Genomic DNA, 27154 nt, shown 5'->3' with positions numbered 1-27154 from the left:
GGTCACTAATTCTAGTTAAACTTGATCACAGAATGAATATGTTTTCTCTGGACAAAGAGCAACAAACCTCCAGTGAAAAGCTGAAAGGTCTCAATAATGGTCCTCATATCTTCTCACGATTGTGACTGTTTCTGAGGCCTCTTCTCTTTCTCTTCAGGCTGCAGATAAAGAAGAGAAGCAAGAAGGGGAGAAGGAAGCTGCTGTCGATGAGCTGGGGGGTCTCAGTCAGGGCAGGCGGGCAAGTATATTTTCTTCTACTGTTTTGTGATGGCTACTGTCTTTTTCGTTGGGCTTAGGATATTCTTAGTATTTTCTGATAGGTTACAGCTCAGTTAATTTCTCTGCATCATCCTTTTTTTCCTATGCCTGTGCCTCTTGGTTGTTCTTGCTATTATAAATAGCAATGTTATAAATCCACCATAGAAAATTGCATATACAGTATGTTGCACAGGTTCTATAGCAGTGTATCCAATCTACTCAAAATGGTTAAATATGTTGGGCCTTACTATTGCCCTGTTTGCTCTGTGACAATGCTGATTATCCCACTGCCTAACGGTCGCTTTACCTGAGCTGAAAGAGTTTGTCTCAAGTGTGATATAAAGTCTCCAGAGATAGTGGTTATGGGGAGTTGGTCAACTCAAGGCAAACACACCTAATACTCCTTCCTCCTCCTATTTTCCCTACAGCAACAACCCTGTGGGTGGGTTGGGCTGAGAAACAGCAACTGACCCCGTCACCCAGCTGGCTTTCATGCCTAAGGGAGGCCTGGAACTCACAGTCTCCTGGTTTCTAGGCCAGCACCTTAACCACTACACCAAGCTGTCTCTCTATTTTTTACTTATATTGTTTCCAATCAACGAGATCAATTCTGTATTCCCTGCCCTCAGAACAACTGTATACTAATTTAACCATCCGTTACATTGTAATAGAGCATACTACATTATACAGAAGCACATGTCTTCCTTGTAGTCACTGTTCTGACAAGTTGATCCATGAAACAGGAAGTCTGGGTATTAAGGTGTTATTTCTGCAGTTATCTCCGTGCCCCCCGTGACCATGCCCCAACCCCACTTTATCCCCCACTGAGCCCATCCTGCTGACCTTGATTTCTGCTTCTGTGTGCTAGACCCGAGAAGATAGAAAGGTGGAAGCCATCATGCATGTATTTGAGAATCTGGAAAAAAGAAAGAGGAGGCGAGATCTGCCCTCAGATAGGAGCAGCACGGATGCAGAAATAGTGGTTACTGCAGAGACTCCAGAACCAGAAGAAGTAAAACCTGTGCCAAATGAAAATGAAGATAGCAATTTGGCTTTAAATGTTTCTGTGGCAAGTGCTCCAACTTGTGTCAGCAGCATTGGGGTGAACACTCGGAGATCTTCACAGGCTGGGGTAAGAAGAACAATAGAAATGTTGAAGATCAGTTTGGAAAATTGCTAAGTTTGGAGGGTGGATTTCATTGACAGAGTAAAAACCCAGCAGCTTGCTTGGAAAATACAATTCCTGTCTCTCATCAAGGATTGCTTGTGATTTTTCTTGTTCAAGCAAACCTTTTGTTTGAACCAGCATGGCAGCTTGCTACGAGCCCTTAGCTGGCAGCAGTGGTGGCACAGATATGTTCATTGTTTCCAGATGAGTGCTACTTTTGGAGGAGTCACAGTTTCATGTGGCATGTTGATAAATAAAAGAAAGGTTATCCCATCTTGTGAGATTGAATTGCTGTCTACAAAGATGCGGAATCAGTACAGTTTTCATTCAGAAAGTTGCCTTGCATACTTTCCTGGGACATAAAATACGTTATTCTTTCCATGCCTTAGTCCCTCAAAAGGGGGAGCGAGAACATTTTTTCAAGCTAGATCCTAAGTTCAAGACACTGCCTTCATACTCTCAACCTGCGTAGACAGCTCGTGCAGAGTGTAACAAAGTAGGAAGCAGAATCAGAATTCCCTGTCTTCAACAGTGGTTTACATTGCAGGAGACAAGTACAGATAAGCCAGTCCCTAAATCAGCACCACCCAAAGCACCGAGGCCCAGGCCCAAAAGCCGTTTTTCGCGTTACCGGAGCAGTTCAGCACAGCGACTGAGAAGACAAAAACAAGCTGCCAGTGCCCAGCAGTCTGAACTCTCTCAGGCTGCTCCAGAGGAAGGAAGTGGCGCGAGTGCGGCAGCGGCAGCGGAAGTGAGCGGGGTGGAGGGCCCAGGAGAGGGGAGGCAGCAGGTGGTGAACTCGGATCCAGTTGTGACAGCCACCGCAGGATCCCAGGCCAACCGGGCAGCACCCAAATACCCTAAAACGAAAAAGGTAAATGCTTCCTTTCTTACAACCTCAAGAAGGTAACTTTGCTTCCTGTAGCTCATATAATGTGACATGTTTCTTTTGCTTGTTTGTTTGCTTACGGCTAATGTCTTATTACATCTAACAGGAAAAAAGGCAGTCAGCAGCATGTATATTTGGATGTTTCTTGATTTGATGCAGTCTTCCTCCTCTGATTTTCATAACTAGTCAGCCATCTAAAATAAAAGGCAAAAGCTTTGGGGGACTTAACTTTGGTGGTTTAGCAGCATTCAGCTAAACCCAAATGTCTGAAATAATAATTTTTTAAAATTTATTTATTTATTTATATTTCAAATTCAGCCACCACCCATCTCACGAGGAAGGGTAATGCATGAGTTGTATCTGACGGTATTGATAATCCACAGAATTTGCAACAAATCTATGTCCAAAAAAACAAGGTTATTAAAGTTGAGCAGACAAAAAGTAAAAATGATGCCATTAGTGCACTTTTTTCTACAAGATTATTTTTTGGCAAGGCAGTACAGAAATCAGAATTTTCCCACAGAGTTATGAAGGGGAATGTAGGTTAAAATAAAACATGAACTGTAAAAGCTAACCAAGAATATCAACAGTGAATAATCTTAAGTGATGTCAACCTAGCATTGTCAGATTGTGAAGCAAGCAAATATATCAAGTAAAGTCATATACTCAGTATATTGAAGCTAAGGGAAAATTGCATGTCTTCTGATCCAAAATCAAAAATGGCATTTTCATAATCAGTTTTAAAGTCATCACTCATTTGTTTATATTTTAGTTAATGTACCATCTTTTTAAATGTGATGCACATGATGTCTGAAATTACAATACATTTTAAATCTGCAGCCCCAGCATTATAGAATCCATCATAAATATGGTGATATTAAACAATACTATAACACACATGACTTGAGGAAAAATGTATCAAGTTACTTTTGTTGTGTAAGATCTGGAAGGCTTCTTAAAGACCTATGAACTGGCATATTTATTTGAGTGTTTGATCTTTTTTTGCATAAATGTTCTTTGAATTAAACCCATTTGGAGAATTCTTTTACATAATTAACAGCTACATTAGTAAAGATTACATTTGCATACAAAATTAAATTATATTGAAATCCATTAATCAACCTGGTGTTTAATTACATAAGATACTGAGTTGGTTTTGTTTTATAATCAGGATCAGGCTGAAGGACAGTAAAAAATCGTTGCGGTTGTGAGTGTTCGCTGTAATTTGGAATTTTAGTATGAGATCAGTGTGTGATAGAGCTATAGGGTAGTGATAGAACCAATTTAGACAAAGTTCCAAACTGAATATCTGCAGCTTCCAACATTAAAAAAAAAAAAATGCCAGTCCATGGTATTTCTGCCTCTTTTCATTGTCTCATTAATGTTTGCGCATTCTTACTATCTTTGTATAGTAAAATACATCTGTTTCTGTTTCTAGTATCTAGTTACAGAGTGGCTGAATGACAAAGCAGAGAAGCAGGAGTGCCCCATCGAGTGTCCTTTACGTATCACCACCGACCCAACTGTGCTGGCTACCACCCTGAATATGTTGCCCGGCCTTGTTCACTCCCCACTCATTTGTACCACCCCCAAACATTACATCCGTTTTGGCTCTCCTTTCAACCCAGAAAGGCGAAGGCAGCCATTTCAGCTGGATGGGAATTACAGCTCATGTAAAAAGGTATATTTTCTGCTATGTCTATGCATTTAGTCCTCCTTCAAAAAAATAAACTACTACACATTCCACACACAGAACAAAGTAGGGGGAGAGTTTTGTAAAATCCAATGTTAGATGTTGAAATACTCACTGTAATGTATCAGTAGTGATCTCTCACAGAATAGATACCTGTTTTAAATCAAAATCAGACTTCTGTAGTTGTTTAAGTTTTGGTTTATTTTCTAGGCCAGTGTTTCTCAACCTTGAAGTGTGGAGTTCAATTCCCAGAATTCCCCAACTAGCCTTCACCAGGTTGGCTGGGGAATTCTGAGAGTTGAAATCCACACATCTTAAAGCTGCCATGGTTGAGAAATACTGTTCTAGGCTATAAACGTGTATGTCTAAATTCCTTGACTATATTTTGCATTAAAAGACAATTCCAGCTCTTAGACTACCTAGAGCATTTTTCATATTTTATGAGGAATTTCAACAATACGCTTGGCAGCCTTGGTGTCCAGAAGGCTTTGAACTGTAGAATGTTACTTATAGGTTCCAGAATGCCCTGTGCATTGTTTTAAGACCTTCAGTTTCCTGACTATAAAGTTAATCAGTAGTTTTTAAACTTGAAATCCTAACAGTAGATATCATGAAATATGAGGGCAATTTTTAAACCTAATTATGATTTGACTTTTTTTTTTTTTTTTTTTGTATTTTAGCAAGGATCAAGGGGGAGAATAAATTAAGAGTTTTTAAAAAATGCTACAGGGAAAATTTTCTTTTAAAGAAATCATAGCTTCTGTACATTGGATTGTGTGTCAGAAACCTGTATTGATTTCTCAGTCTTTAAAAGGCTAATGCTAAGAAGGTGCATAAAATGGAAAATATGTTTTGTTTATAACCCAAAATAAACATAACACAGTTTGGAAGATGTTCTGGCTGGTCACAATTTAGCCAAAATGAAACTTGGAACATTTTAATAAAACAAATTTTGGAGAGTTCTTACAGGGCAAGTAGGTCAGAGCTGGTGCTCCTCACCATTTTCTATATGGCCTGCATGCTGACCTGCCCACTAGACATTCCAGCCCCTTCCTTTCCCTGTCTCCTCTTAGCTATGTCAAGCATGGCACATCCAATCCTCCCCCAACTTTCCCAGTAGCTTCTTTTCCTTACCAGATCTTAGTTGTTGCTGCCATTGATTGCCTACCTTTTCCCAGTCTCCTGACACTTCTGACTGGAACATGTTTCAGCTCTGGGTCTGGACAAAACACATGTACTTCAGTCTGGGCCCAGCATGCTTGAAAATGCATGCACAGAGTAGTTGCACATCCCTACCTAATGCACTTTCAAAATTTGCTGAAGATAAATGTTAAACACTTGCTTTCTTAAAAAGAAGACAAACTCTCTCATTTTATATCAATTTAAGATATAAGAATTATAAGAATATACATTTGTGTGGTGAATCTGAACCAACATGATTTACATATTTTCACCTGCCCACCTTTCATGCCCCAATTGGGGATTTACTCAATGTGTTTCATGGCCTGTATGAAATCTGACATAGAAGGATGAGTTGCACCTGCTGAATTAAATTCACATTTCCATGTGAAATTGTTGACTAGGTAGCTCTTTGATTTTGGACATAAACCAATAATTTTCTTTGCATTTCTTCTTTCAGTGTAGAGCAGCCTTTTCCAATCTGGAGTCCAAATATATGTCGGAATTTTGACACTTTAAATTCCAGTGTATTTGTAGATCCCTAGGTTAAGGAAGGCCGGTTTAAAACATTAATAATGTGCTTCATTAAAATGAGAAAGTTTTGGCTCTGGTTTTACAACCTTGAGAGTTTGTAAAGAGAATAGGAGTGATCTTTTAATTTTGCAGTATTGGCAATTTATTAGCACGAACATCTGATAATGAAGTGGATTACAAATCTCTTATTTTATAAAAAATGTGTCTAGTTCTTAGTGCTTTAGAAATACATTAAAACTTTATGATGTGAGTGCACTTAGTATTTGTGGAGTGGTAGATCTAGTCTGCACTGATTATCTTTCCATATTCCATTCCATGTAGTTAGGTTCCCCTTTCCTCATAATTCTTAATTTATTTTCCACTATTCCATAATTTTCCAATTCAAGTATGAATCCTGTGAAAAGTACATAAATAAAGAGAGTAAGAAAGACTATCCAAAGAGATATTGCTTATAAGTTTAACTTATCTTTGGTAGAAGATAGCAGTGAATGCTACCATTGGAATCGAGGTAGTCTGTTGAAAACCTCTGAAAAGTCTCTGAAAAGCATGGAAAGAATATGCATTCAATAGAGTTTGTTTTTACAGCGTTGGATGAAGCAGGCTCTGGAAGAAGGAATGACTCAGACCTCACCTGCTTCCCAGGAGAACAGAACCCAGTGTCTATACCAAAGCAATGAGAGTAGTAGTGTTTCTGGCATTTGCACAGAAAATACAGGTTGGTTGAGATGTCTTCACACTTCAGTGATACGTTAACGGGGAGGGAGACTATTTGGGTTTAGTCCTGAAGACTAATACTCTTTTTATTATTTTAAAATAACCTTTTATAAACAGAGTCCTGCAGCTACTCAGCTATGGCCACCATAAACTTAAAGAAAAAGATCTCTCCATGATTGGGGTTAATGAGCGATAATAATAATAATAATATAGATAAGGGATATGAATTTTGCACAATGTGCCCCTAACTGTGGATGCAGATTTTGTGATTAAGTGAGAGCTTAGGAGTGTTAAAAGTCAGTTGTTTAAATCCTGCCCTACACGATCCTGTTCAGCTCTGCATTTCTTAGTTCACCTGTCAAGCTGCTGTAATGACATGCAGCAGACCTATGCAAGATGCCTGGGTGGCTTTCCTTTTGCTGGGTGGTTGCCTTGGGTGAGATTAATGAGTTTAACGTGCACACCTGAGTAAAGGGCCCTCTTCTCCATCAAGATCGAGGAATGGGTACTCGTACAGAAAGTGTACTGCATGAAAAGTCAAGAGTTTTATGCTTAATACTTTTCTCCTAACGCTTTCTAGGGAGATAATTGGTTAACGAGTGGGCACCTGGTTACAGAGCAGCCACTCTGCAGCAGAGCAGCTACCTTGCTACATCTGTGAGCGAAGCAAAAAGCTGAGTTTTAAAAATAGTAACTTTGCATCTGTCTTTGCAGAGGAAGAGGGTGGCGAACTCCCCAAGTCAGGGATCAGTTTTCCAAGGACGTCAGACGAGGCCCTAGGCAGTGTACAGATAACTGTTTGTTGCACAAAGGTTAGAGCCATCTAAAGTGGACAAAGCACTAGTTCTGGGCAAATTTGCAATGTTGAGTGAGTGAGAGCAAAAAAGTAGAAGGTTTTTCTCATGAACGAAAAGCTTTATGTGAATTTGGAGTGGTTTCTAAGAGACCCACTGAAGCTGTCTGGTGGCATTACAAAAAAAACCCAACGAATATTTGTCTTTTGCTCCAACTCAGATTAAATTATATTGTAGTGTGTGGTGGATAGTTGGGAAGGGCAGCTGTATGTAACCATGAGGAGATTTCATGATCCAGGAATGGAGGGAAACTGGGTGGCTTTGTAAACAATTGTTTAGAGGAGATTGTTCATAGACTGAAAGTCAGCATCTCAGAGAGGAACAACTCAAAGTACTTTCAGCATTTAGTCAAATAGGAACTAATGGGGTTAAAAAGAAACTTAGCTGGGGAGCTATTCCACTGAAGACTTCTTAGCAGTTAACTTCCCTCCTTCCATTCATAGGTATCTAGGGCCACCGTTGAGCAACAGTTTGAATGGTGGAGGATGAGGATCATTCTTCAGTAGATAGACACACGTGAGGGCAGTGGAATGCCCAATGGAACAATCAGGTTTCACAGAGGAGAGGACAGTTGTATGTTTCAGCCAGTGGGGAGTTAATGAGCCTCATTGGAACATGGAGAAATTGGAATTCCCATGTTGGCAGCATGGGAGCCTGTAAACAGCTTGCTGCACAGCTGGCAAAGGGTTATAAATGATCCAACCATGGAAATCAGGGCTGATTGCATGGATTTTATAATCTTAGAGAACATCTAAGGACAGAATGTTTTGCATGTAAAACAACCCCAAAAATGTTTCTAGCTGTGTACTGAGTTAACATAAAGGGCTTGGTCTGTTGTGTACAAAGGAAAAACCTCCAATGAAAAGGATGCAGGGACTTTAAAGTCCTTTTGTCATCGAGAACTGGTCTCTGTTGTGCAAAGAGGTTGCCATTATCCCAAAGATACTGCTACAGTAGTACTTGAATATGAGATAATGAAATTAATAAGAACTCATAAAGGAAGAGTACAGTTTGGGGCTGGGAATGACAGAGCAAAATAACTAAGGATAGTTCAAATTAATTGGGAGGTGAAAAGAGTGCAAAAATGAGGCCTGGCTGTTGGTAGCAGGAACTTAACTGCAGACGAGTAATAGAGGACCAGTGTGTCTTATAGGAAAGCCATTGTGATATGGTGGGTAAGATTTTAGATTAGGGTCAGGGATTTCCAAGTTCCAGTACATCCTCAGCCGTGGGAGCTCACTGTAAACACTTTACTGATTAGCCATTAGGCCATATCAGAATCTTTGGAAGCTCATTGGATGACTTTGGGTCGGTCAGTCAGTCACTTTCAGTCCATACTCCTCATGTGATGTTTGTTGTGGGGAAAATTGGAGATGGAAAAGTAAGATATAAACCTAATAAATAAATAAATAGGCTGCTAAAAGCATGATATTGGATTAGTTACTAGTTTCTGTTCAGCCTTGGTATATGTCCGTAACAGCTTTTCCACCTGCCAAATGAGTGTACCGAGTGCCAGCTCAGAAGGCAAGGAAAATGAATGTGAATTTGTATGGAATAGGGAAGGACTGGCTGTGTAAAGACTTGAGGTATTTCTTGACTACCGCTCTGTCTTGTGACAAGTTTTCTGTTGCTGAATTAGCCTAACAAAGCAAATAATTGGGGGTTGTTTGCTTTTTGCTTTTTCCTTTTTTAAAACTACTTCAAGGCCTGAATTTGGCTGCTTTCAGCTGAGCACTTTTCTCATTCTTGTAACATCCACTGAGTCCTGAAATTGTCCTCCTTTGAATATTGTCCCTCTTTGGAAGTTTTGCATTAGCATTGAGTGATTGTCAATGTGGCAAGAGCCAAAATTAGAATTTTATGGGTACATGTGGAGGGATTAAATTTTGAGCACGTATGAAGGCTTTATAATAGTAAACATCATCTAGATTGTATGTTAAGTTTCAGATGTATTGAGCCCCCTGAAGAAGTGGAAGTCTCGATATTTGATGGAACAGAGTGTTACTAAATTATTGAGGCCACTGTCTCCAGTCACTCCTCCGCTTCCTGACTCCTTGGTTCCAGATTCACTGAGCCCACACCTAACCACGTCCTCCTCATCTGTGCCAGGAGAGGAGGAATGTCGCAGTGGCTGTGGTGTGATCTTCTCCCCGATTCCCTCCTTGGCTGCTAGTCGCTGCAATACTCCACTACAGTTTGAGGTAAGCTGAGCTAGAAGGTGGGGGAAGCAACTTTGCTTGCAAACCTTGGGAGATGTGCATCAAAATTGCTTGGAAGAAGTACAGTTAATATAAGAGGTGTATGAATGAGATGTTAAGAGAACCTTCTGAGTTCCAAGTATTAGATACTAATAGAGTGAATTATCCATTCTCTTATTGCTATGTACATTAATGAATACTGTAGTCTGCAAAGTCACTGGTATTATTGCTCCCTCTCATGTCCTTTTAACCACTGCTTGAACTCTCTTTCCCCTTCCTCTGCTGATAATTTCCAAAGATATTGCCAACCACACAGAATCTTTATCTCCTGCATGCATCACCTAGTAAACTCTAACTTCAGCAATACTTGAGCCCAAGTTTTGCCATCTGCATTAGACTGGTTCATTAGACTATTATTCTCTTCACTGTTTGCCTCTGTTTTTCAAACCTTTTGTAAAATTTTAGATTTTAAGGCAGATGTGAGCTGTGGAAGACGTTGCAGTTTTGTAAGTTTCTTACAGAATAACCCAAAGACATTCTGAAGTGTCCCATGATCGTGTCCCATCTGTTGTGTGAGGTAGAGAGGCTTTCAGTTTGATATTTCAGTACTGGAAGATGTGGCTATCTTGCATCTGCCACTCCTCTTAGCAGAACTTGATGGAAATATTATTCTGTTAGTTGCTGAATCAGTCATCACTGAGGATTCAGAGGTCTTGACCCCTGTCTCTTACAGAGTTTAGTATAGCTTATGATCCAGTTTCAACCTGCTCACTGCTAGGGATTGGTTTGTGTTCTCTGGACTTACAAGAAGAACCTTCACTAGAACAACCTATACTCCATGACTTCATAATCCAGTTTCTTTTGTCTTTAAATTACAACAAAAAATTTTTTTTTCCAGAATTGGCAGTTTTTACTAGTTTTTCATGTTTATTCTGTTACTGCTATCCAGAGGTCAGGGGTCACATTTCTTATTCAACAATTGCTCTGGCTTCTGACATTTCATTATACAGTTTTCATATAGTCTCAAATCTATTTTCATATGGGAGAGAACCACAAAACTGCTCCCAAGAAATCCTCAAAAACCGTTTCTTCTTTTAAAAAGAAGAAAATGTGATACTGCCTATAAAGCTACAGTATAAGCATATTTGTTTCAGTTTTAAAAACAAATAAGTAGGCAGTATCACATTTCACTGGAAGACATAGAAACAGAGGGTTCTTGACTAAATCAGTGTTACAGGGTATTGACTTGAGAAGATGTTAGGAAGTTGCTATCTTGACCCAGTTTGTGCTCCTAATTTAAAGTACTCCCAATTTGAAGTGTTCCTAGTTTGAAGCTGACACCAAAGGAGTATTTGTCAGGATCAACCTTAGTCAATTTACAAAGCCTTTTGTCTTTGGTAGAAGCAGAACTGCTGCTTCTACTTGTATGACTGAGTCTTTTGTCCTCCCATCCCATCTTTGTGTAAGAAAGATCTGGGGTGCATTAAATTCCTCCCATCTACATGTTTTGTACTGAGGCTTTGTTGTTTATTTTACTCATTAGGGCATTTATTTTATTTAAGCTATTTCCCCGCTGCCTTTTCAAGACCGTTCACATAGAATTGTTAAACAGCATATTTCCAAAATTCTGCCTAGAAGTACATGTGTTACATAGGTTTATAAAAACATACATACAGTGTAAATTAAAATAAAATAGTGTGTCCCTAAACATCAGATAAAAGCACATCAAAGAAATTCAAGCAACTATTAAACCAAGCCAAAGTAATCAACTATACACAAGTACAAAACACAATAGCTGCACAAAATCAGCTAATGTAGATACATGTGATTAATCACAAAGTTTGAGTAAACTGGTCTTTAGCTAGTGACACATTTAGCTATATACTGAAGTTGAAGAAAACATATTGCATGATTAAGATACTACCATATAGTGGGGCAAAAAAGTATTTAGTCAGCCACCAATTGTGCAAGTTCTCCCACTTAAAAAGATGAGAGAGGCCTGTAATTTTCATCATAGGTATACCTCAACTATGAGAGACAAAATGGGGGAAAAAATCCAGAAAATCACATTGTCTGATTTTTAAAGAATTTATTTGCAAATCATGGTGGAAAATAAGTATTTGGTCACCTACAAACAAGCAAGATGTCTGGCTCTCACAGACCTGTAACTACTTCTTTAAGAGGCTCCTCTGTCCTCCACTCATTACCTGTAGTAATGGCACCTGTTTGACCATGTTATCAGTATAAAAGACACCTGTCCACAACCTCAAACAGTCACACTCCAAACTTCACTATGGCCAAGACCAAAGAGCTGTTGAAGGACACCAGAAACAAAATTGTAGACCTGCACCAGGCTGGGAAGACTGAATCTGCAATAGGCAAGCAGCTTGGTGTGAAGAAATCAACTGTGGGAGCAATAATTAGAAAGTGAAAGACATACAAGACCACTGATAATCTCCCTCGATCTGGGGCTCCACGCAAGATCTCACCCCGTGGGGTCAAAATGATCACAAGAACGGTGAGCAAAAATCCCAGAACCACACGGGGGGACCTAGTGAATGACCTGCAGAGAGCTGGGACCAAAGTAACAAAGGCTACCATCAGTAACACACTACACTGCCAGGGACTCAAATCCTGCAGTGCCAGATGTGTCCCCCTGCTTAAGCCAGTACATGTCCGGGCCTGTCTGAAGTTTGCTAGAGAGCATTTGGATGATCCAGAAGAGGACTGGGAGAATGTCATATGGTCAGATGAAACCAAAGTAGAACGTTTTGGTCTAAACTCAACTTGTCGTGTTTGGAGGAGAGAGAATGCTGAGTTGCATCCAAAGAACACCATACCTACTGTGAAGCATGGGGGTGGAAACATCATGCTTTGGGGCTGTTTTTCTGCAAAGGGACCAGGACGACTGATCCGTGTAAAGGAAAGAATGAATGGGGCCACGTATCGTGAGATTTTGAGTGAACACCTCCTTCCATCAGCAAGGGCATTGAAGATGAAACGTGGCTGGGTCTTTCAGCATGACAATGATCCCAAACACACCGGCCGGGCAACGAAGGAGTGGCTTCGTAAGAAGCATTTCAAGGTCCTGGAGTGGCCTAGCCAGTCTCCAGATCTCAACCCTATGGAAAACCTTTGGAGGGAGTTGAAAGTCCGTGTTGCCCGGCGACAGCCCCAAAACATCACTGCTCTAGAGGAGATCTGCATGGAGGAATGGGCCAAAATACCAGCAACAGTGTGTGAAAACCTTGTGAAGACTTACAGAAAACGTTTGACCTCTGTCATTGCCAACAAAGGATATATAACAAAGTATTGAGATGAACTTTTGATATTGACCAAATACTTATTTTCCACCATGATTTGCAAATAAATTCTTTACAAATCAGACAATGTGATTTTCTGGATTTTTTCCCCCATTTTGTCTCTCATAGTTGAGGTATACCTATGATGAAAATTACAGGCCTCTCTCATCTTTTTAAGTGGGAGAACTTGCATAATTGGTGGCTGACTAAATACTTTTTTGTCCCACTGTAGTTAAGACCCTGACAAAGATCAGTTTCTTTGTTATCTGAACTTGTGCTACTAGTTAAATTTTGCCTGATCCCTTATTTTACCCAATTATGAAATAAACTTCCAAAATATCTTGCAACAGGGTGAGGTTATTTTAAGCAATTCTTCCTGTATGTCATGTGTATATCATTTGAATGGTCCTGGAGAGTACGCTCAGGGAAAAATCAGTTACTGTATACCTGCAGTGTGAAATCTCTTTTGTAACAATGAATTCCTGGGCACCGTATTTGAATTAAATTACTTTAGGAACATTGCAGTTGGGCTATACTTGAAGTAAAGAAGGTGGAAACTCATCCCTTGTGGTGTAACCAAGAGGTTATAGAGCCCAAATTCTGGCTCTTTTTGCTCTTATCCTCTGATTATTATTATTTATTTTATTTAATATATATATATATAATTATTTTATTACTTTTCCTGCCTTTCCTATAGGAGTTCAAGTCAGTATATATAGTACTCCACCCTTCAATTTTAACATCTCCCAAATCCTGTGAGATAGATTAGGTTATAAGATGATAACTGACACAGAATCATACAGTGGCTTTCATGGATGAGTGTGGATTTCCCCACTCCTAGTCCAGCATCAAATCCACTGCACCACCATGATTCTCATGATTGCCAACAGATTTTGAGGGTAGCCTAGTTCCCCACAGCATACATCTTGTAGTAGGAAGAATATCCCCAGCACTGTATACATCTGAAATAATTTAATACTTATATGAAGGAAGTTTTGATGCAATGGTATGCCCAAAGGAACCTTTCTTGCGCTTCATGTCCATCTTCTCACTGTGAAGTAAGTATGCTAACTTCATGTCTTCTGTGGTTGCCTGTTGGAGAAGTAACAGACTTTCCTGCATACTTCACTAGTCCCGACTGCTCTACATTGCCTTCAGTGTCAGAGGAAGTTTGTCTCTGAATTCCAGTTTCTGAGCAACATGAGCAAGAGGTTCTATTCCCACGTCCTGCTTCTGAGCTTCCTCTTTGTCACTTTGGGAGCCCTGGGCTGGGCTGGGCTGGGCACGCCTTTGGCTCAGTCCAAAAGCTCCTACACTCAGTCCCTCCCCAAACCCTGCCTGGAGGCAAGGCTATGTGGAGTCAGCTCTGACTTGGCTGTGTATTAGTAGGGACTTGTTTGGGGTTTTGTCACTCAAGAATGTCCTATGCTAGCTCAGGCTGACTTTCTGAGGCCTAGACGTAAGGTAATAAAAGACTGTATTCTGAATTTCTATGTTGTCCCTTGACTTGGGCCTGAAGTTGTAGCATGAGATATTATAACTCTGTCCTTTCTACTTCATTGGTCTCTAAAGTCCGTATAATGTTTTTAGTTGCCCCAACTGCTGAGGTCTTCCCTAGGAAAGTCTATTTTTCTTTTTGTTTTGCTCCAGAATAGCTGTGGCTAACCTCTATGCTTGGAGTTTTTTTTGTTTTGTTTTGTTTTGTTTTATTTTGCCTCTTGACTTGTAAAATTAGATGAATAACAAGATGCTTTTCCCTCCTAGAACGTATCCTCCCCTGAGAGTACCCCTGCGCATAGGCCCGAGTCCCTGTCGCCCGAGGTAGTTATCACACCATCTCAATTGGAGGCGGAGAGTGTGTGCAATTGGTTTGTGTGTTGAGCAAATGTGTGTTCTTGGAGGGAGGAGGGGTGGGGGGAAGCTGTGCAGGAGAAGAAGGAAGTAGATGGGGAGGAAGGGACTAGTCAGCTTCCTTTGTAGTTATAGGTTTGGGTAGAGAACAGGGAAGCATAACACATGCTAGTTCATCCACCTGAAGTAGCATTTCTCTGGAGCAGAGAAAAAAAAGGAAGGAAAACAGCGTAAGCTCAAATGCCCCTGCTTATTCTGTTGAATCCATCTCCTTGTTTCATTGCAGCATAGATTATTTTGCTTCTGCTCTGTCCCCCAAGTCCAAATTCTTCAAGATACAAATTCTGAATTCCGACTAATGGTGCCAGTCAGTCAACACAAAGGAAGTTTTCATTAAGTTTTTTGGGAAGTCTGAGGCAAAAAAGTAATAGAATTTAGAAGGGAAAAGGGGGATAGTTGGTTGGACTGGCTGTTACAGATCCAGGGATATTTTATTATAGGTGCATATTAATTTGTTTGTATGTTTAAGCTCTGCTTTACTGTTTAGTAGTAAACTATGTCAGTTCTGTTATAAAATAAATGTTTAAGTAATGTAATATAAAGATCAAGATGGTCTTTCTATTGTCAGGTGTTTAAGACAGGGCTTGTGTTTATTAAGCTTTCAAGGCAGCCTTCTCCAACCTGGTGGCCACCAGCTAAATTGGAATTTCAGTCCCCATGACTGAGTTGGCCAGCAGACTAGGGAAGCCTGTTAGAAGGGTTAGCCTTAATATTTCTGCTTAAAGAATAAGCTGTTTGAGATTGCATTTCACTGTGCCTGTATTCTAAACATTGCATTTTTTGTTGTACAGTGTTCTCAGTTCTGTAAGCTACCCAGATATCCTATGTGGTCTTTATGTTTGTCTACCCTTATTTCAAACCAAGATGGCTACCCATAGTTAATAGAAGCCTGTACATGTTGAGTCATGCTTAATAATGTACTGTTACTGAGCAATCCTCATCTCCCTACCTCTTCAGCTATGATATCCTAGTATAAATGCAAGCAGGCTGAGTTGCATGAAGAATCTTAGCCTCAGTTCTCTGTGTATATGGAAAAGGGAGGCACTTTTAGCTGAGGGAGGGCCAACGTTTGAAGCTGGTGGCCTGCAAGCAAAGAGTTGGGATGGAAATGCTCTATGAAAACTTTGCAGTGGCAAAAAAAAAAAAAAAAGCTTACGGGTGACTGCTAGAGGCAGATTCTGATAAATTGCATATACCTCTAGAAGTGATGTACTGTATTAGCATAAGGATGACAGGCAAATACACGGCCAGCAGTGCCTACAGCAGCTTTCCATAGCCTGCTGCCCTTGAGACCAAACGGGCTAGAGGTAATGTACTCCACTAACCCTGCACGGTTTCAGGTTGGAGAGGTTAATTCAAAGACTTTTTTTTTACATTTTAAACAGAATGAATAGTCACTCTAGATATTTTACAGGCCCACCTATCTTAATTCTGCTGAGGTAACTTGATCCCTTTTACGATAGCTTGGACAGGGTTGGGACTTGAAAGCAGTAGAAAAGGAGGAAGCAGTACAGGATGCAAAAGAGTAATCTCCTTTGATTAGAACACACCATCCACCTTATTTCCCGCTTGGTTTTAAAGCAATTATACAGATATTTGGGGAAGATTCCTGTAAAGGAATCTTGTAATGATGGCTACTAACATACTTTATGTAGAGAACCTCCCATTCCATCATCTAATGGTTGCTTCTTGTACTCTGCCATCTACGCTTGTCAGTCTTTGTGTTGAGGAGATTTCTGAATGATGTGTTGCAAGAAAAAGGTGTGCCTATGACGCATGGTTGTGATAGCTGTACTGTAAAGTAGCTGGTTGATCAGAACATCTGGTGTGTGGCATAGTTGCTTGCCTTGAAATTTGTGTTGATTCTTCCCCTTTTATTGAAATGGTTGTGATGTTATATGTGAAATGGGTGACCTTGCAAAAACACCAAGGCATTTTTGAGCATTAGCATGTCCGTCCCAGATGGGGAGGGGCCCTGAACATTTGCTGAGGAAAACTGCTGCCTAGAGGAAAAAGATTGACTGGACAGGTAGAAGAACAGGTAAAAAGCAAAACAGAGCAGAAAGGGAGCAAGTAGTGGGAAAGCAGTGTATGCTGTTTGTCAAAAGGGGAAATATTTTATAACAACCTCTTTCTTTCTTTTTCTCTCTCTTTGTGCCCCTCCTACCCGGTTCTCTATCCTGTTTGATATCCTTTTCTTCCCTGCCCTCCCTCCCATGCCCTCTTGTTGGCTATTTTAGCTCTGCCTTAGGACAGATCTTGACATGCCAAAGGCAGGATTCCTGGACACCGGTGCTAACAGCTGCCTAGAGAGACCTTCGTTACTCACCCCGGGGCATTCTGACCCAGCATCCCAGCCCTCAGATACCAGCTTCTTGGGAAAGAGCGGGGAAACCCAGACTCTGCTCAGAAACTCTGACCAAGCTTTTCGGACAGAGTTTAACTTAATGTATGCCTTTTCCCCTTTGAACGCTATGCCCCGGGCAGATGGATTACTAAGAGAATCTCCCCAGATGGCCGATGGGAAGCTTCTGAATCCAGATACGGGCAGCTGCAGTTCTCCTGCAGAGGGATACTTTGGCAGGCATGAGCAGACAATTCTTAAAGAAGCAGTACATGGCTCAGTGGCCCATTGTAGTGAGAGAACTTGTGAAGGAGTTAAACCTGCCCCCCAGAACCCTCCACAAAGAAAAAAGGTGAGTGTGAAAGAAATGGGGAGGGAGAAGTGAGGGTGAAGCAGTTAGGACTGAGAAAATATTATTCCTGAAGGGAGAGGGCAAGGGAAGGTGCATAGAAGGATGAGCTGGTTATAGAAATAGGCAGTTTGGAGGATCCTGAAAGAAGTATGAGCATATAATATTTGATAAAAATGGTAGCTGAGACATTTATGAATGTAGATAAATCACTATCTTGAGGTTCAGGGGAGATGTTTGTAGGATACATGTTGTTCATTTTCTGCTGTGCTTTTGTTCATGGGCTTCCTCTCATCTTAGGAAATGGGGGATTTTTGAGTCAGCCTAATCTGAAAATTGGGCAAACATCAGTTTGTTAGGCTAATTCTAGATCTAGTTCTGTGGCATTTGTATTGATTTCTATTGAAAAATAATTACCATATCCTGATTTATCCTTACTTACCCACACTCAGTCTCAACTAGACTGATAATAGTTTTTCCCTCATAGGTGTCTCTGCTGGAGTACCGCAAACGAAAGCAAGAAGCCAAGGAGGGAGGGGATTCTGCTCGATGCACAGGGGCATCTAATCGACTAAGTGGCAGCTGCTCTGGGGCAGATGTGGATGCTGGCATTATGCCAGGCTCTGGGGGCCACACATTGTCCTCTCCACAACATGGCTTCTCCCCCTCACACTCCTCCCTGTCTCATCTAGAGGAAGTGAGCCCACCAGAACCAAGAGCAACTACACACTGCAAATCACAAGACAGCATCAGCAGTAGGTGGTGAGTGATTACTTGTTATTCAGTCTTTAGAAGAAAATGTACATAATTCACATCCTGCATCTAGAGGTCCCCCTGTGCAATGTGGCAGGATAATCTTGTCCATCAGAGCTGACATTATTGGCCAAGTGATTATTTCTAGGACTTCTAAGACCATATTATCTTAGTCTAAGGAAGAATCCCTCAGTACTAAGCATTTCTTACAGGAGGCATGGAGCCAGATTGGCTTTCCAGTAGCCAATGTGTCATTCTGTGGAAAGTGTACAGCAGGAAAGCAGCTGATGGGGTTCCCTGTAGGAACCAGTCTCCCTGCTCATCTTCCCTCACAAGAGAAGTCAATCTGTGGAGCCAGAGTGAGTTGTTGACCACAGCTGATGGGAATAGAATTCTGTGGCTGGGAACTGGCCTTTACAATCTATCTAAGCCAGAAAAATATAAAAGTAGCAGTGTGAAAGGGCTAATCAGAATATCCTGCCCCTTGTGATCTGCCTCACTGAGAGCAAATCTTGCTCAGAGGTTCTGTTAGCTCTGATAATTAGTTACTAGGTATACACATGCCCATTGGGTTAAGCAACATTGTGCAAAGTGTAGAAAGGGAGTAAAAAGTAATAAATTGAAGACACTGGACCATGAGATAAAGGAAGAAAAATGCAGCTATACCGGTAGTCCTCACTTTCCAACTGTAATTGGGACTGACAACTCCGTCGCTAAGCGACGCTGTCATAAAGTGAAAAGTCATGTGATTGCACCTGAGTTACCAGGTCAGTTCTGGCTGTGGTCGTTAAGCAAATCACCATGAGTCATTAAGCACAGTATCACGTGACCGCAACTTGCAGCTTCCTGCCAGCTTCCCCATTGACTTTGCCTGTCAGAAGCCAGCTGTGGAGGTTGCAAATGGCGATCACATGACTGCAGGACACTACAACCATTGTAAATGTGGGTCAGTTGCCAAGCACCCAAAGCACAATCACATGACTGCAGGGATGCTGCAATAGCTGCAACTTCAAGGACCAGTTCTAAGTCTCCTTGGTCAGCACTGTCGTAACTTTAAATGGTGCTGAACAAGTGGTCTGTAAGTGAGGACTACCTATATTTAGCTTTTTGGAAGAAGATGAGTGTGGTTTTAAAATTGGAGGAAGAAACATCAATAACCTGCACTATGCTGACAACACTACTCTGATAGCCAAAAATGCAGAGGATCTGCAAGCTCTAATACTAAAAGTCAAAGAGCACAATGAAGAACATGGGACTAAAATTAAATATAAAGAAGACTAAATTAATGACAACAGGTAAAACAACCAGCCTTAGAATTGACAATGAAGATATTGAAGTGGTGGATAGCTTCTGACTTTTGGGATCAAGCATCAACAGTAAAGGAACAAGCAGTGAAGAAATACACCACACTCGCACTCAGTAAAACAGCCATGAAGGCTTTGGAAGAGAGATTCAAATGCTGTGATGTGTCTCTACCTACAAAGATCAGAATTGTACGAGCCGTGGTATTCCCTGTGACAATGTATGGAAGTGAAAGTTGGACTTTAAAGAAGCAGGATAGGAAGAATATTGATGCCTTTGAACTTTGGTGTCGGAGAAGACTCCTGAGAATATCATGGACAGCCAAGAAAACAGATGGATCATCAAACAGATCAACCCAGAGGCACAATGATCAGGTTCAAATTATCCTACTTTGGACACATGATGCGAAGACCCAGCTCTCTGAAGAAGGCTGCAATGCTGGGAAAGGTGGAAGGAAAGAGAAGAAGAGGACAGACAGCAGCAAGGTGGATGGACTTAGTAACAGTGGCAATGAGTACACTGTTGGGAGACTTGAAATAAGTTAGGAATATATCATTAAGGGGAAAATCTATCTAGGTGGTTGCTAAGGGGCAACAATGACTTGATAGCACATAATCAACTTAGCTTTTACCACACCATTCATTTTACCTCTTCATATCATTCTGTCCTTGCAAACCCATATACTGCTTCACACATTGCCTTTTGTTCTTTAAAAAATTTGCCTCTCTTTGAGATTCTCATCAGTTTCATTCAGTGTGACTTTCTCAGTCTTCCCCTTTCTCTCAATCCATTCACTTTTCTTGAATACATTGATTTTGAGATCCATAGTCCTTATAGCATTATGCAGTACGTCTAATATTTACTGCAAATCATTTGGGTCAAGCCAACAACATGGCATCATCTGCATGTAAAAAAAGATATAGGTACAGATCTCCAACAGCATTTGGATACATATATCTATAAATGCATTAAACAACCCAGGAACTCAGTTCCTGTTTATTGTTGAACCAAATATTTGCTAAGCACTTAGTCTCATGAGTGAGACTAAGCACATTTAGTCTCACTCATGCTTGACTTCCATTATATACTACTCTTACCGTGCTTAAGAGCAACCTTGATACAAATATTCCATAATTCAACCTATTCACTGCACTATGATCTTTTTCTGATTCAGCAAATATACAATAATCATACAATACTTTCTCACCTACATACATTTGTTAGTGACCTGCTGAAAGACAAAACAGTTTCGATCTGCATGTCCCTTGCCTGGCATAAAGCTACCCTCCACTCCCAAATTTTATTCATTGCCACCTCTGGTAGTCTTTTGATCAAAATTCTGCCAGCCTTCTACCCAGGAACACCTGGCAAATCCATCCGACTGTAGTTTTTGCATTTGCTGGTTTTCCCATTCTTCCAATCATCAGGCCCAGATGCAGCTTTCACACAAGCCAATAAGCCACACGGCTACTTCATAAGCAAACCACATCAAATAATTTAATTTCATCAAAATTGCACTGCATTTTCTTTACCGTTTTTATTCTTTACTCTCTTTTTGGATCCTTTGCAGGTATCTTTTCTATACACACAATGCAACTGTGTGTTTCCTCGCTTTCCTTTTTTGCAGCAAATCATTCTCTCCTGTGCATTTTCTCATCCACAGCCTCTTTCAGTTCATCGTTCCACCAAATGTCCTTTTTCATATTTCCCACAAAGTAGGGAATAATTACTTCCATGCTTCTGAAACAATTTATTTGCTTCTGTGAAAATCACTCAGCCATTTCTCTGTCTTTTGTAACCATAACTGTGTTTTTTCTCTTCTTGCTTTACCACTTCCTTTTTTTCTTTTTGTCTCTGCCCATTATATAATATCTTTCTCTCATCCTCATTTTGCAAGATGACAAAAGTGTCTTTTTCATGCTTCCCATGAAAGTAAACGTTCTTTTCACTCTGATCCAACTTCTGTGGCACTCTGTTCTTTTTCCTTTTCATCATTTTTCCTCATATACCCTTAGGAAGTTAGTACTTTTTCATACAGGACTCACACTTTCTCTTCTTGCAGTGGTTCAGTTTTCATTCTAATTTCTTTCACTAACTTCCTTTTTTTTCCCATTTCCATTTTTTCCTAAGGCCCACTCTTGACACTATAAAGAAGTAGTCTGTCCCATATTCAGAACTAATACCAATTCATGAATTGGAATTTTAGCCCTTTTTAGCCCTTTCACTCCCAGTTAAACCTATACCTACACTTCATTAACACCATAGGATCAGTCCAGGTTCATATTTATTATATTCTTTCCTTTCTCTTTTTTTCACAGAAACATTGATCATGTCAGGGATCTGAGAGAGAGGATGATGCATGCAGGCTGGCATGTTGTCATCCTGCTTGCACCTTGGTGCTCTATCAGCATGTTAGAATTATAGCTTCCAGAATTCCTAACTAGGGTACAGTGTCTTATGTCTCTAGCTCTAAATAGAACTAGTAAAGACTCGGGATAATTTAAGAGTAATTGTTTGTAAACTTGTTGATAAAACATGGGGCACTAATCTTGATTATGCCAAAAGAATTTGAGATTCCAGTTAGGATTAAGATATGGTTGGGGAATGTTTTCGAAAAATGGCATACCCACCTAAGTAGGAAACTGCTAAAAATTCCAGAGGATAAATTGGGTGAGATGTTATAGATGTGCACTATTTAAAATATTTGGTGATAGTTTTAACTCCTGCCTGAAAAAGTATGGTAAATAATAAATCAGAATGATTTACCTAAAAAAATGGCAGCAAGTTCAGCTCTTAGAGGCTAAAATATAGTCATGAGGAAATCCTTATCAGTTGTGTAAGAACTGAACATTTTTTTCTGTGCAAGTTGAGGGCTTCAGAGACCTGCATTTTCAATATCCCAACCCCACTCACACATTCATTTAATGTTGCTGTTGTACAATCCTAGAGGGCAAGCAATCTTCACATCTTGGTTGGTTATATTTATTGGCTATATTTATTCCTGCAGTTCTAATCCATGTTTCAACCATAACAACTTGAAATGTCTTAGCTGACAGGCTAAGATGACTATTTAATAGCAATCATAAGCTATTTGCTTGTGACCTGGTCTTGTCATCAGTTCTCCTAGTTAACACTAGAAGTAGTTTGCAGTGTCGTCATTGGATAATTTTTTAATTCGTCTGAATAATAAATCTGTACCATTGTGAGGCAGCTCTGATCCCGCCCTAGAAATGAACATTCTCAGTAAATAAGATGCAACATATTGTTTATACAGGTCTTAAATATATTATTTATTTGTGTATTTAGATAAACTACAGTAGCAACTTATTTTCACAAAAACATGAAATTCCCATATTCGTTCTCTCTCTCTCTCTCTCTCTCTCTCTCTCTCTCTCTCTCTCTGTGTGTGTGTGTTGTGTTATAGGATGGTGCCCACCTCTGTGGAGCGACTTAGAGAAGGACGTGGCATTTTGGAGAAGGTTTTACGTAGCAGTGCTAAAATATGTCAGCGAGGAGAACCCTCGCCCTCTCGAGATAGCATAGGGGAGAGAGAAGTAGGTAAGTGGGGATATATCAGAAAAGAGCCCTGAGACTGAATCTTCTTGGAAAGGCTGAAATTTCATTAGGACTCTGCCTATGGAGTCATAGTTCTCTGTGGTGCCACTTCCACATGAAATGTCCATTCCATCTGAAGTAGGCTAGTTTCTAAATGTACTAGACAGCTCTCTGTTACAGTAATCTCTGGGTCTGATTTCCTGTAAGAAAAGGAAGACTTTCCTGGAAGATACGGCCTGCAAAACCACCCATTGATTCGGTGAAAAACAATTTTCCACTCAGTAATCATAAAGATACCCCATGGTTGACCAGGATTGGCAGCCACTTATTCCCCATACAGTAGCAGGTCACAGATGCTCTATTTAAATAGGGAGCGAGCATCTTAGACACCCTAGTTTTAAAAGATTGTTTAAAAACCTCTAATGGCCCAATCACGGTTGGCACCACTATGAATGAAGGGTGGATTACCAACCACATATCTTTTTCCATGTTCCACCCCCATTGCATGGTCATGGGAAGAGAAACAAAGTGAGCTGCAAAGTAGAATTTATAAAGCAGTTTGTTTTCATCATTGTGAACTGCTCTAGAACTATTCCCCTTGTGCCTGTTGACATGACAGAGATGGCCAAGGGAAATTAATTTTGTTCTAGTATGCCTTCCCATTCCTCTATATGAATTTGACTGTTCCCATGATATCCAAATACTCTCCAGTACACCTCCACCCCCAGCCTATTGCTCAGGCCTTAGGTTTCTCGGGGTTGTACTTGGTCACAGGAACTCTTTCTCATCTTATTTCTATGAATGACACCATTGAATATTTGCTATGGTATTTTATTATTATTTTTAATTTAAGTAGTTTTTCTTACAATGAATGTTTTCATTGTATCATTATGTTTTTCCTTGTTGTGAATTGTCAAGAGTCTGAGTGATGGCGGTGGGTGGGTGGGTGGTTGGTTGGTTGGAAGGAAGGAAGGAAGGAAGGAAGGAAGGAAGGAAGGAAGGAAGGAAGGAAGGAAGGAAGGAAGGAAGGATGGATGGATGGATGGACGGATGGATATCACTTAATTTGTCTGATCCAGGAAAAAACATGCATTCCTTACACTCACCTGTCTGGTTGGTTTTCTAGATGCTGTAGAAGGAGACTTATCAGAATCCCTCAGTTCTTCCTTTAAGGGTCCAGCTGTTTACAGTCCTTCTCGATACAGCTACCAGGTATGGGAAACAATAGCATGTTGTAAAGTTTGGGTAGTTAAATCTCTACCTGTAGCAAAGCCTCTAGGTTTTCCAACAAGGTACCTAGCCCTTCCCGATCTTTTATATGCATTTTACATTCTTTTGTTTTAGAAAATATAAATAATGAGTGGCTGTTTGGAAATACTCCACATACTGAGAACTAAAATGTAAATCAAAGGTTGGTGGATGCATCTTTGGGAGCCAGAGGGGGATGGTGGGCAACAGCTTTACCAATTTGCTTTCTGCACAAAGAGTGTTTTGTGACTGGCCATATCCACCTACCACAGCCATTTTGTATGAGCATCCAGGTCGTGATCCTGGATTCCAGATGTATATTCTGGTTTGAAAAGTTTGGAGTTCCTTGATCCAGACTTTCTTAAGGGGGTTGTGGAGGCAGCTGAGCTACACCTGAATATAATGTTATTTTGTTTTGGTTTTTTCCCTTCCAGCTCTTGCAGTCTGACAGTCCACGCACAGAATCTCAGACTCTTCTTCAGAGTTCCTCACCATACCGAGGACATCCCGTCCCATCCCCTGGGTACAGTTACCGGTCTCAGTCCCAGAGAACAGGACACCTTCCCTCACTCAGCTCTTCAGAATCCTCCATGTCCTCCACCCCATCGGGCTCCACGGACTCATCGGCTCTGTTTGCAGGGACCTCTGGGTATTATAGCAACCAGCATCACTCGGGCAGTGGAGTCTTGAAGAAGAACTGTCCCACAACTGCTGCTCCTAGTCCTGCCCATTCAACAGTTGCAGACTGTTTGCCGTCCTCTGAATCAGGGTCGCATCCCTGCATGGGAACTGCCAGCTGCACTTCTTCCTCTCGGCCCTCTCAGTCAGACTTACGGACTATCAACCCCCCCGCTTCCGGGCAGCCTGCTCTCTATCAGAGCTCCAGAGCCGCAGCACTTTCCAACTCGCAGCACTACTCTCACCGAGGGGGAGGAAGCAGCCTTCACCAATACAGACTGCAGCAACTTCCAGGATCAGGCGTAAAGACTCAGACAGGCCTTTCTTAGGGCAGGACAGAATTGCCTACTGTTCCTTCCAGCAGTAGCTTGAAAGGAAGAACGCTGGAACGGCAAAGGGCCGGAGGCTGAGGCTTCAGGATGTACAAGCAAGCGAAAGCACTGCCAGCCACCCCTGGCTTTGAAAAGAGGAGAAAGCAGTGGTGGTGGCGGTGGTGGCAGAGCCTGTAGCAAAGCACCTCCGTGATGCCTGGGTACGTTGTAGAGAAAGCAAATGGTGCTGAGTGGCATGGCCTCTGTCTCCTGCCTGTGCCCTTAGCTTGTAGTCATCTGGGCAGGTAGGTAAGCTTGAATATGAAACAGTGCAAATCAGAAAATTAGGGAAGGGCAAACGGGGGGGCGGGGGCGTTACTTTAAATCCCAAAGTGCTCTCTGCAGAGTTGGGTTCCCAGAATATTCTGGGTTGGGGAGGGTGGGTGGTGTAGTCCATTCTGATCATTCCAGTTGTAAGCAAGAGCATTTATTATGTCCAGGCTCTGGGCAGAGACCCATGGGATAGGGCTGGTGGTAGTATGCGTATGTATGTGTGCACTCGTGTGAGTCTGTGTGTGTGAGAGAGGGCAGGACGTGCAAGCAAGTATTGCTGCAAGCAGTCACAAGGATAAAGTCATGCCATGTCACAGAATTGAGTCTCGGGCAAGCTGTATTCCATGATGGGGCCAGTTGGAGTGTCGCCACGTTCTGCAATGTGATGATGTGACCATGGTGGCTTGTCACAGGGAACGGCTTTTACGATGTGCTGTTCTGTAGTTTGATTGTGTAGTCTGTGGATGGTGGTGAGAGAAATGCCCGGTCTGGTAGTGACGTTGCTGCTCTTGTCAAAAGTGTCCTAGTACGTGTGAGAGGCTACCACCTCTTGAGGTCCAAGAGCACTTCCAGGACCACTGGATGCGCTGTCCAATTCCATACAGTTGCCAGCTTTTCTCACTTGTTTACTCTCAAGCGTGTGTTTTTATTTATCTAATTTTATATTCAGTTATAACCATAGTAGGTTAGCAAATATCAGGCAGGTCTAACCCCAGTGCTGCCATGGACCTTTTCCTTCCCTCCTTGACAAGATAATGCTGTGAGCATGTCTTCCCTCATTTCTCAGATGCAAAATCTTTTTGGTTTTTCCTTTTCCTTTTTAATTAGGACTGTTACAGGTTTCTCTAACTCACTGAAATCAGGTGTTCTTCATTCAATTTAGGGGAGACTTTTAAAAATATCAAAAGCAGAGAAGAAAAAGAAACCTCTCCTCAAAGTATCTGGCTGTGAGCGTGTTGGGGATGGAACTTGTCACCCAGAAGGCGGGTGTCCTATATACTGTATAAAAAGGGTGTCAGCTTCACTGGGCTTTGCAGCCTCCTTTTCCATCATGTTGAGCATGCTTTGAGCATTGCACGGATTCTTCTGGAGAACAGCAGGCAGAGATAAAGCACTATTCAGGGTGCTGGGAAGGGTAGGAGCCACCGGGAAGTTGGGGGTGGGGGGCTGCAGTGCTGCCCTCAAGTGGAGTTGTACACTGTGCTGTAATATTTGAACTTTCACAAGAGATGTAATAATTTTGATAATAAAATACTTAACTTGAAAATCACTCGGTATGCTCTTTTATTGGCTGGGGAGATGTAGTTTTACGTCAAAGTAAAAGGACCAAAAAGAGTTACAACACACAACGCAGTAATGTGAGGTCCAGCATTCCAGATCTCATTGGAGGTTGGCTTCTTAAAATGTGGGTTGAGTGTTCGTTCATGGTGTTGAAACTCATTAGAGGGGTCTTGCAAAAGTTTCTACTAGAACTGGGATGGGTTTATTTACAATTATTGTTTGTGTCGTCGTCCCCCCCCCCGGAATCTCATGTATTTCAATAACTTTGATTTTGTTCTATTTTATTCTTATTGAGGCAGA

At 41.2% G+C, this 27154-nt stretch overlaps 1 protein-coding gene across 5 annotated transcripts in view; it reads left to right on the top strand.

Moving 5' to 3' along the window:
- SETD5 (SET domain containing 5) overlaps positions 1 to 26843 on the top strand; it is a 64826-nt gene extending 37983 nt beyond the window's left edge. For 2 of the 5 annotated variants that reach the window (XM_088134510.1, XM_088134514.1), the window contains 12 exons: positions 158 to 238; positions 1127 to 1390; positions 1974 to 2300; positions 3754 to 3996; positions 6307 to 6436; positions 9231 to 9490; positions 14554 to 14610; positions 16941 to 17396; positions 17881 to 18155; positions 22873 to 23006; positions 24130 to 24215; positions 24686 to 26843. In XM_088134510.1, the coding sequence (XP_087990636.1) occupies positions 158 to 238; positions 1127 to 1390; positions 1974 to 2300; positions 3754 to 3996; positions 6307 to 6436; positions 9231 to 9490; positions 14554 to 14610; positions 16941 to 17396; positions 17881 to 18155; positions 22873 to 23006; positions 24130 to 24215; positions 24686 to 25258 (2886 nt within the window). In that variant the 3' untranslated portion in view covers positions 25259 to 26843. The remainder of the gene's footprint in view (positions 1 to 157; positions 239 to 1126; positions 1391 to 1973; positions 2301 to 3753; positions 3997 to 6306; positions 6437 to 9230; positions 9491 to 14553; positions 14611 to 16940; positions 17397 to 17880; positions 18156 to 22872; positions 23007 to 24129; positions 24216 to 24685) is intronic. The other 3 variants (XM_088134511.1, XM_015888309.3, XM_088134512.1) reach the window with 3 other exon arrangements.
- The last annotated feature ends 311 nt before the right edge of the window (positions 26844 to 27154 follow it).

Source organism: Python bivittatus, unplaced genomic scaffold, assembly GCF_059951505.1.
Source record: "Python bivittatus isolate LINGU-HERP-01145 unplaced genomic scaffold, Pbiv_v1 ctg000080_np1212, whole genome shotgun sequence".
Classification (NCBI taxonomy): domain Eukaryota; kingdom Metazoa; phylum Chordata; class Lepidosauria; order Squamata; family Pythonidae; genus Python; species Python bivittatus.
This window is presented reverse-complemented; position numbering and strand designations above follow the sequence as displayed.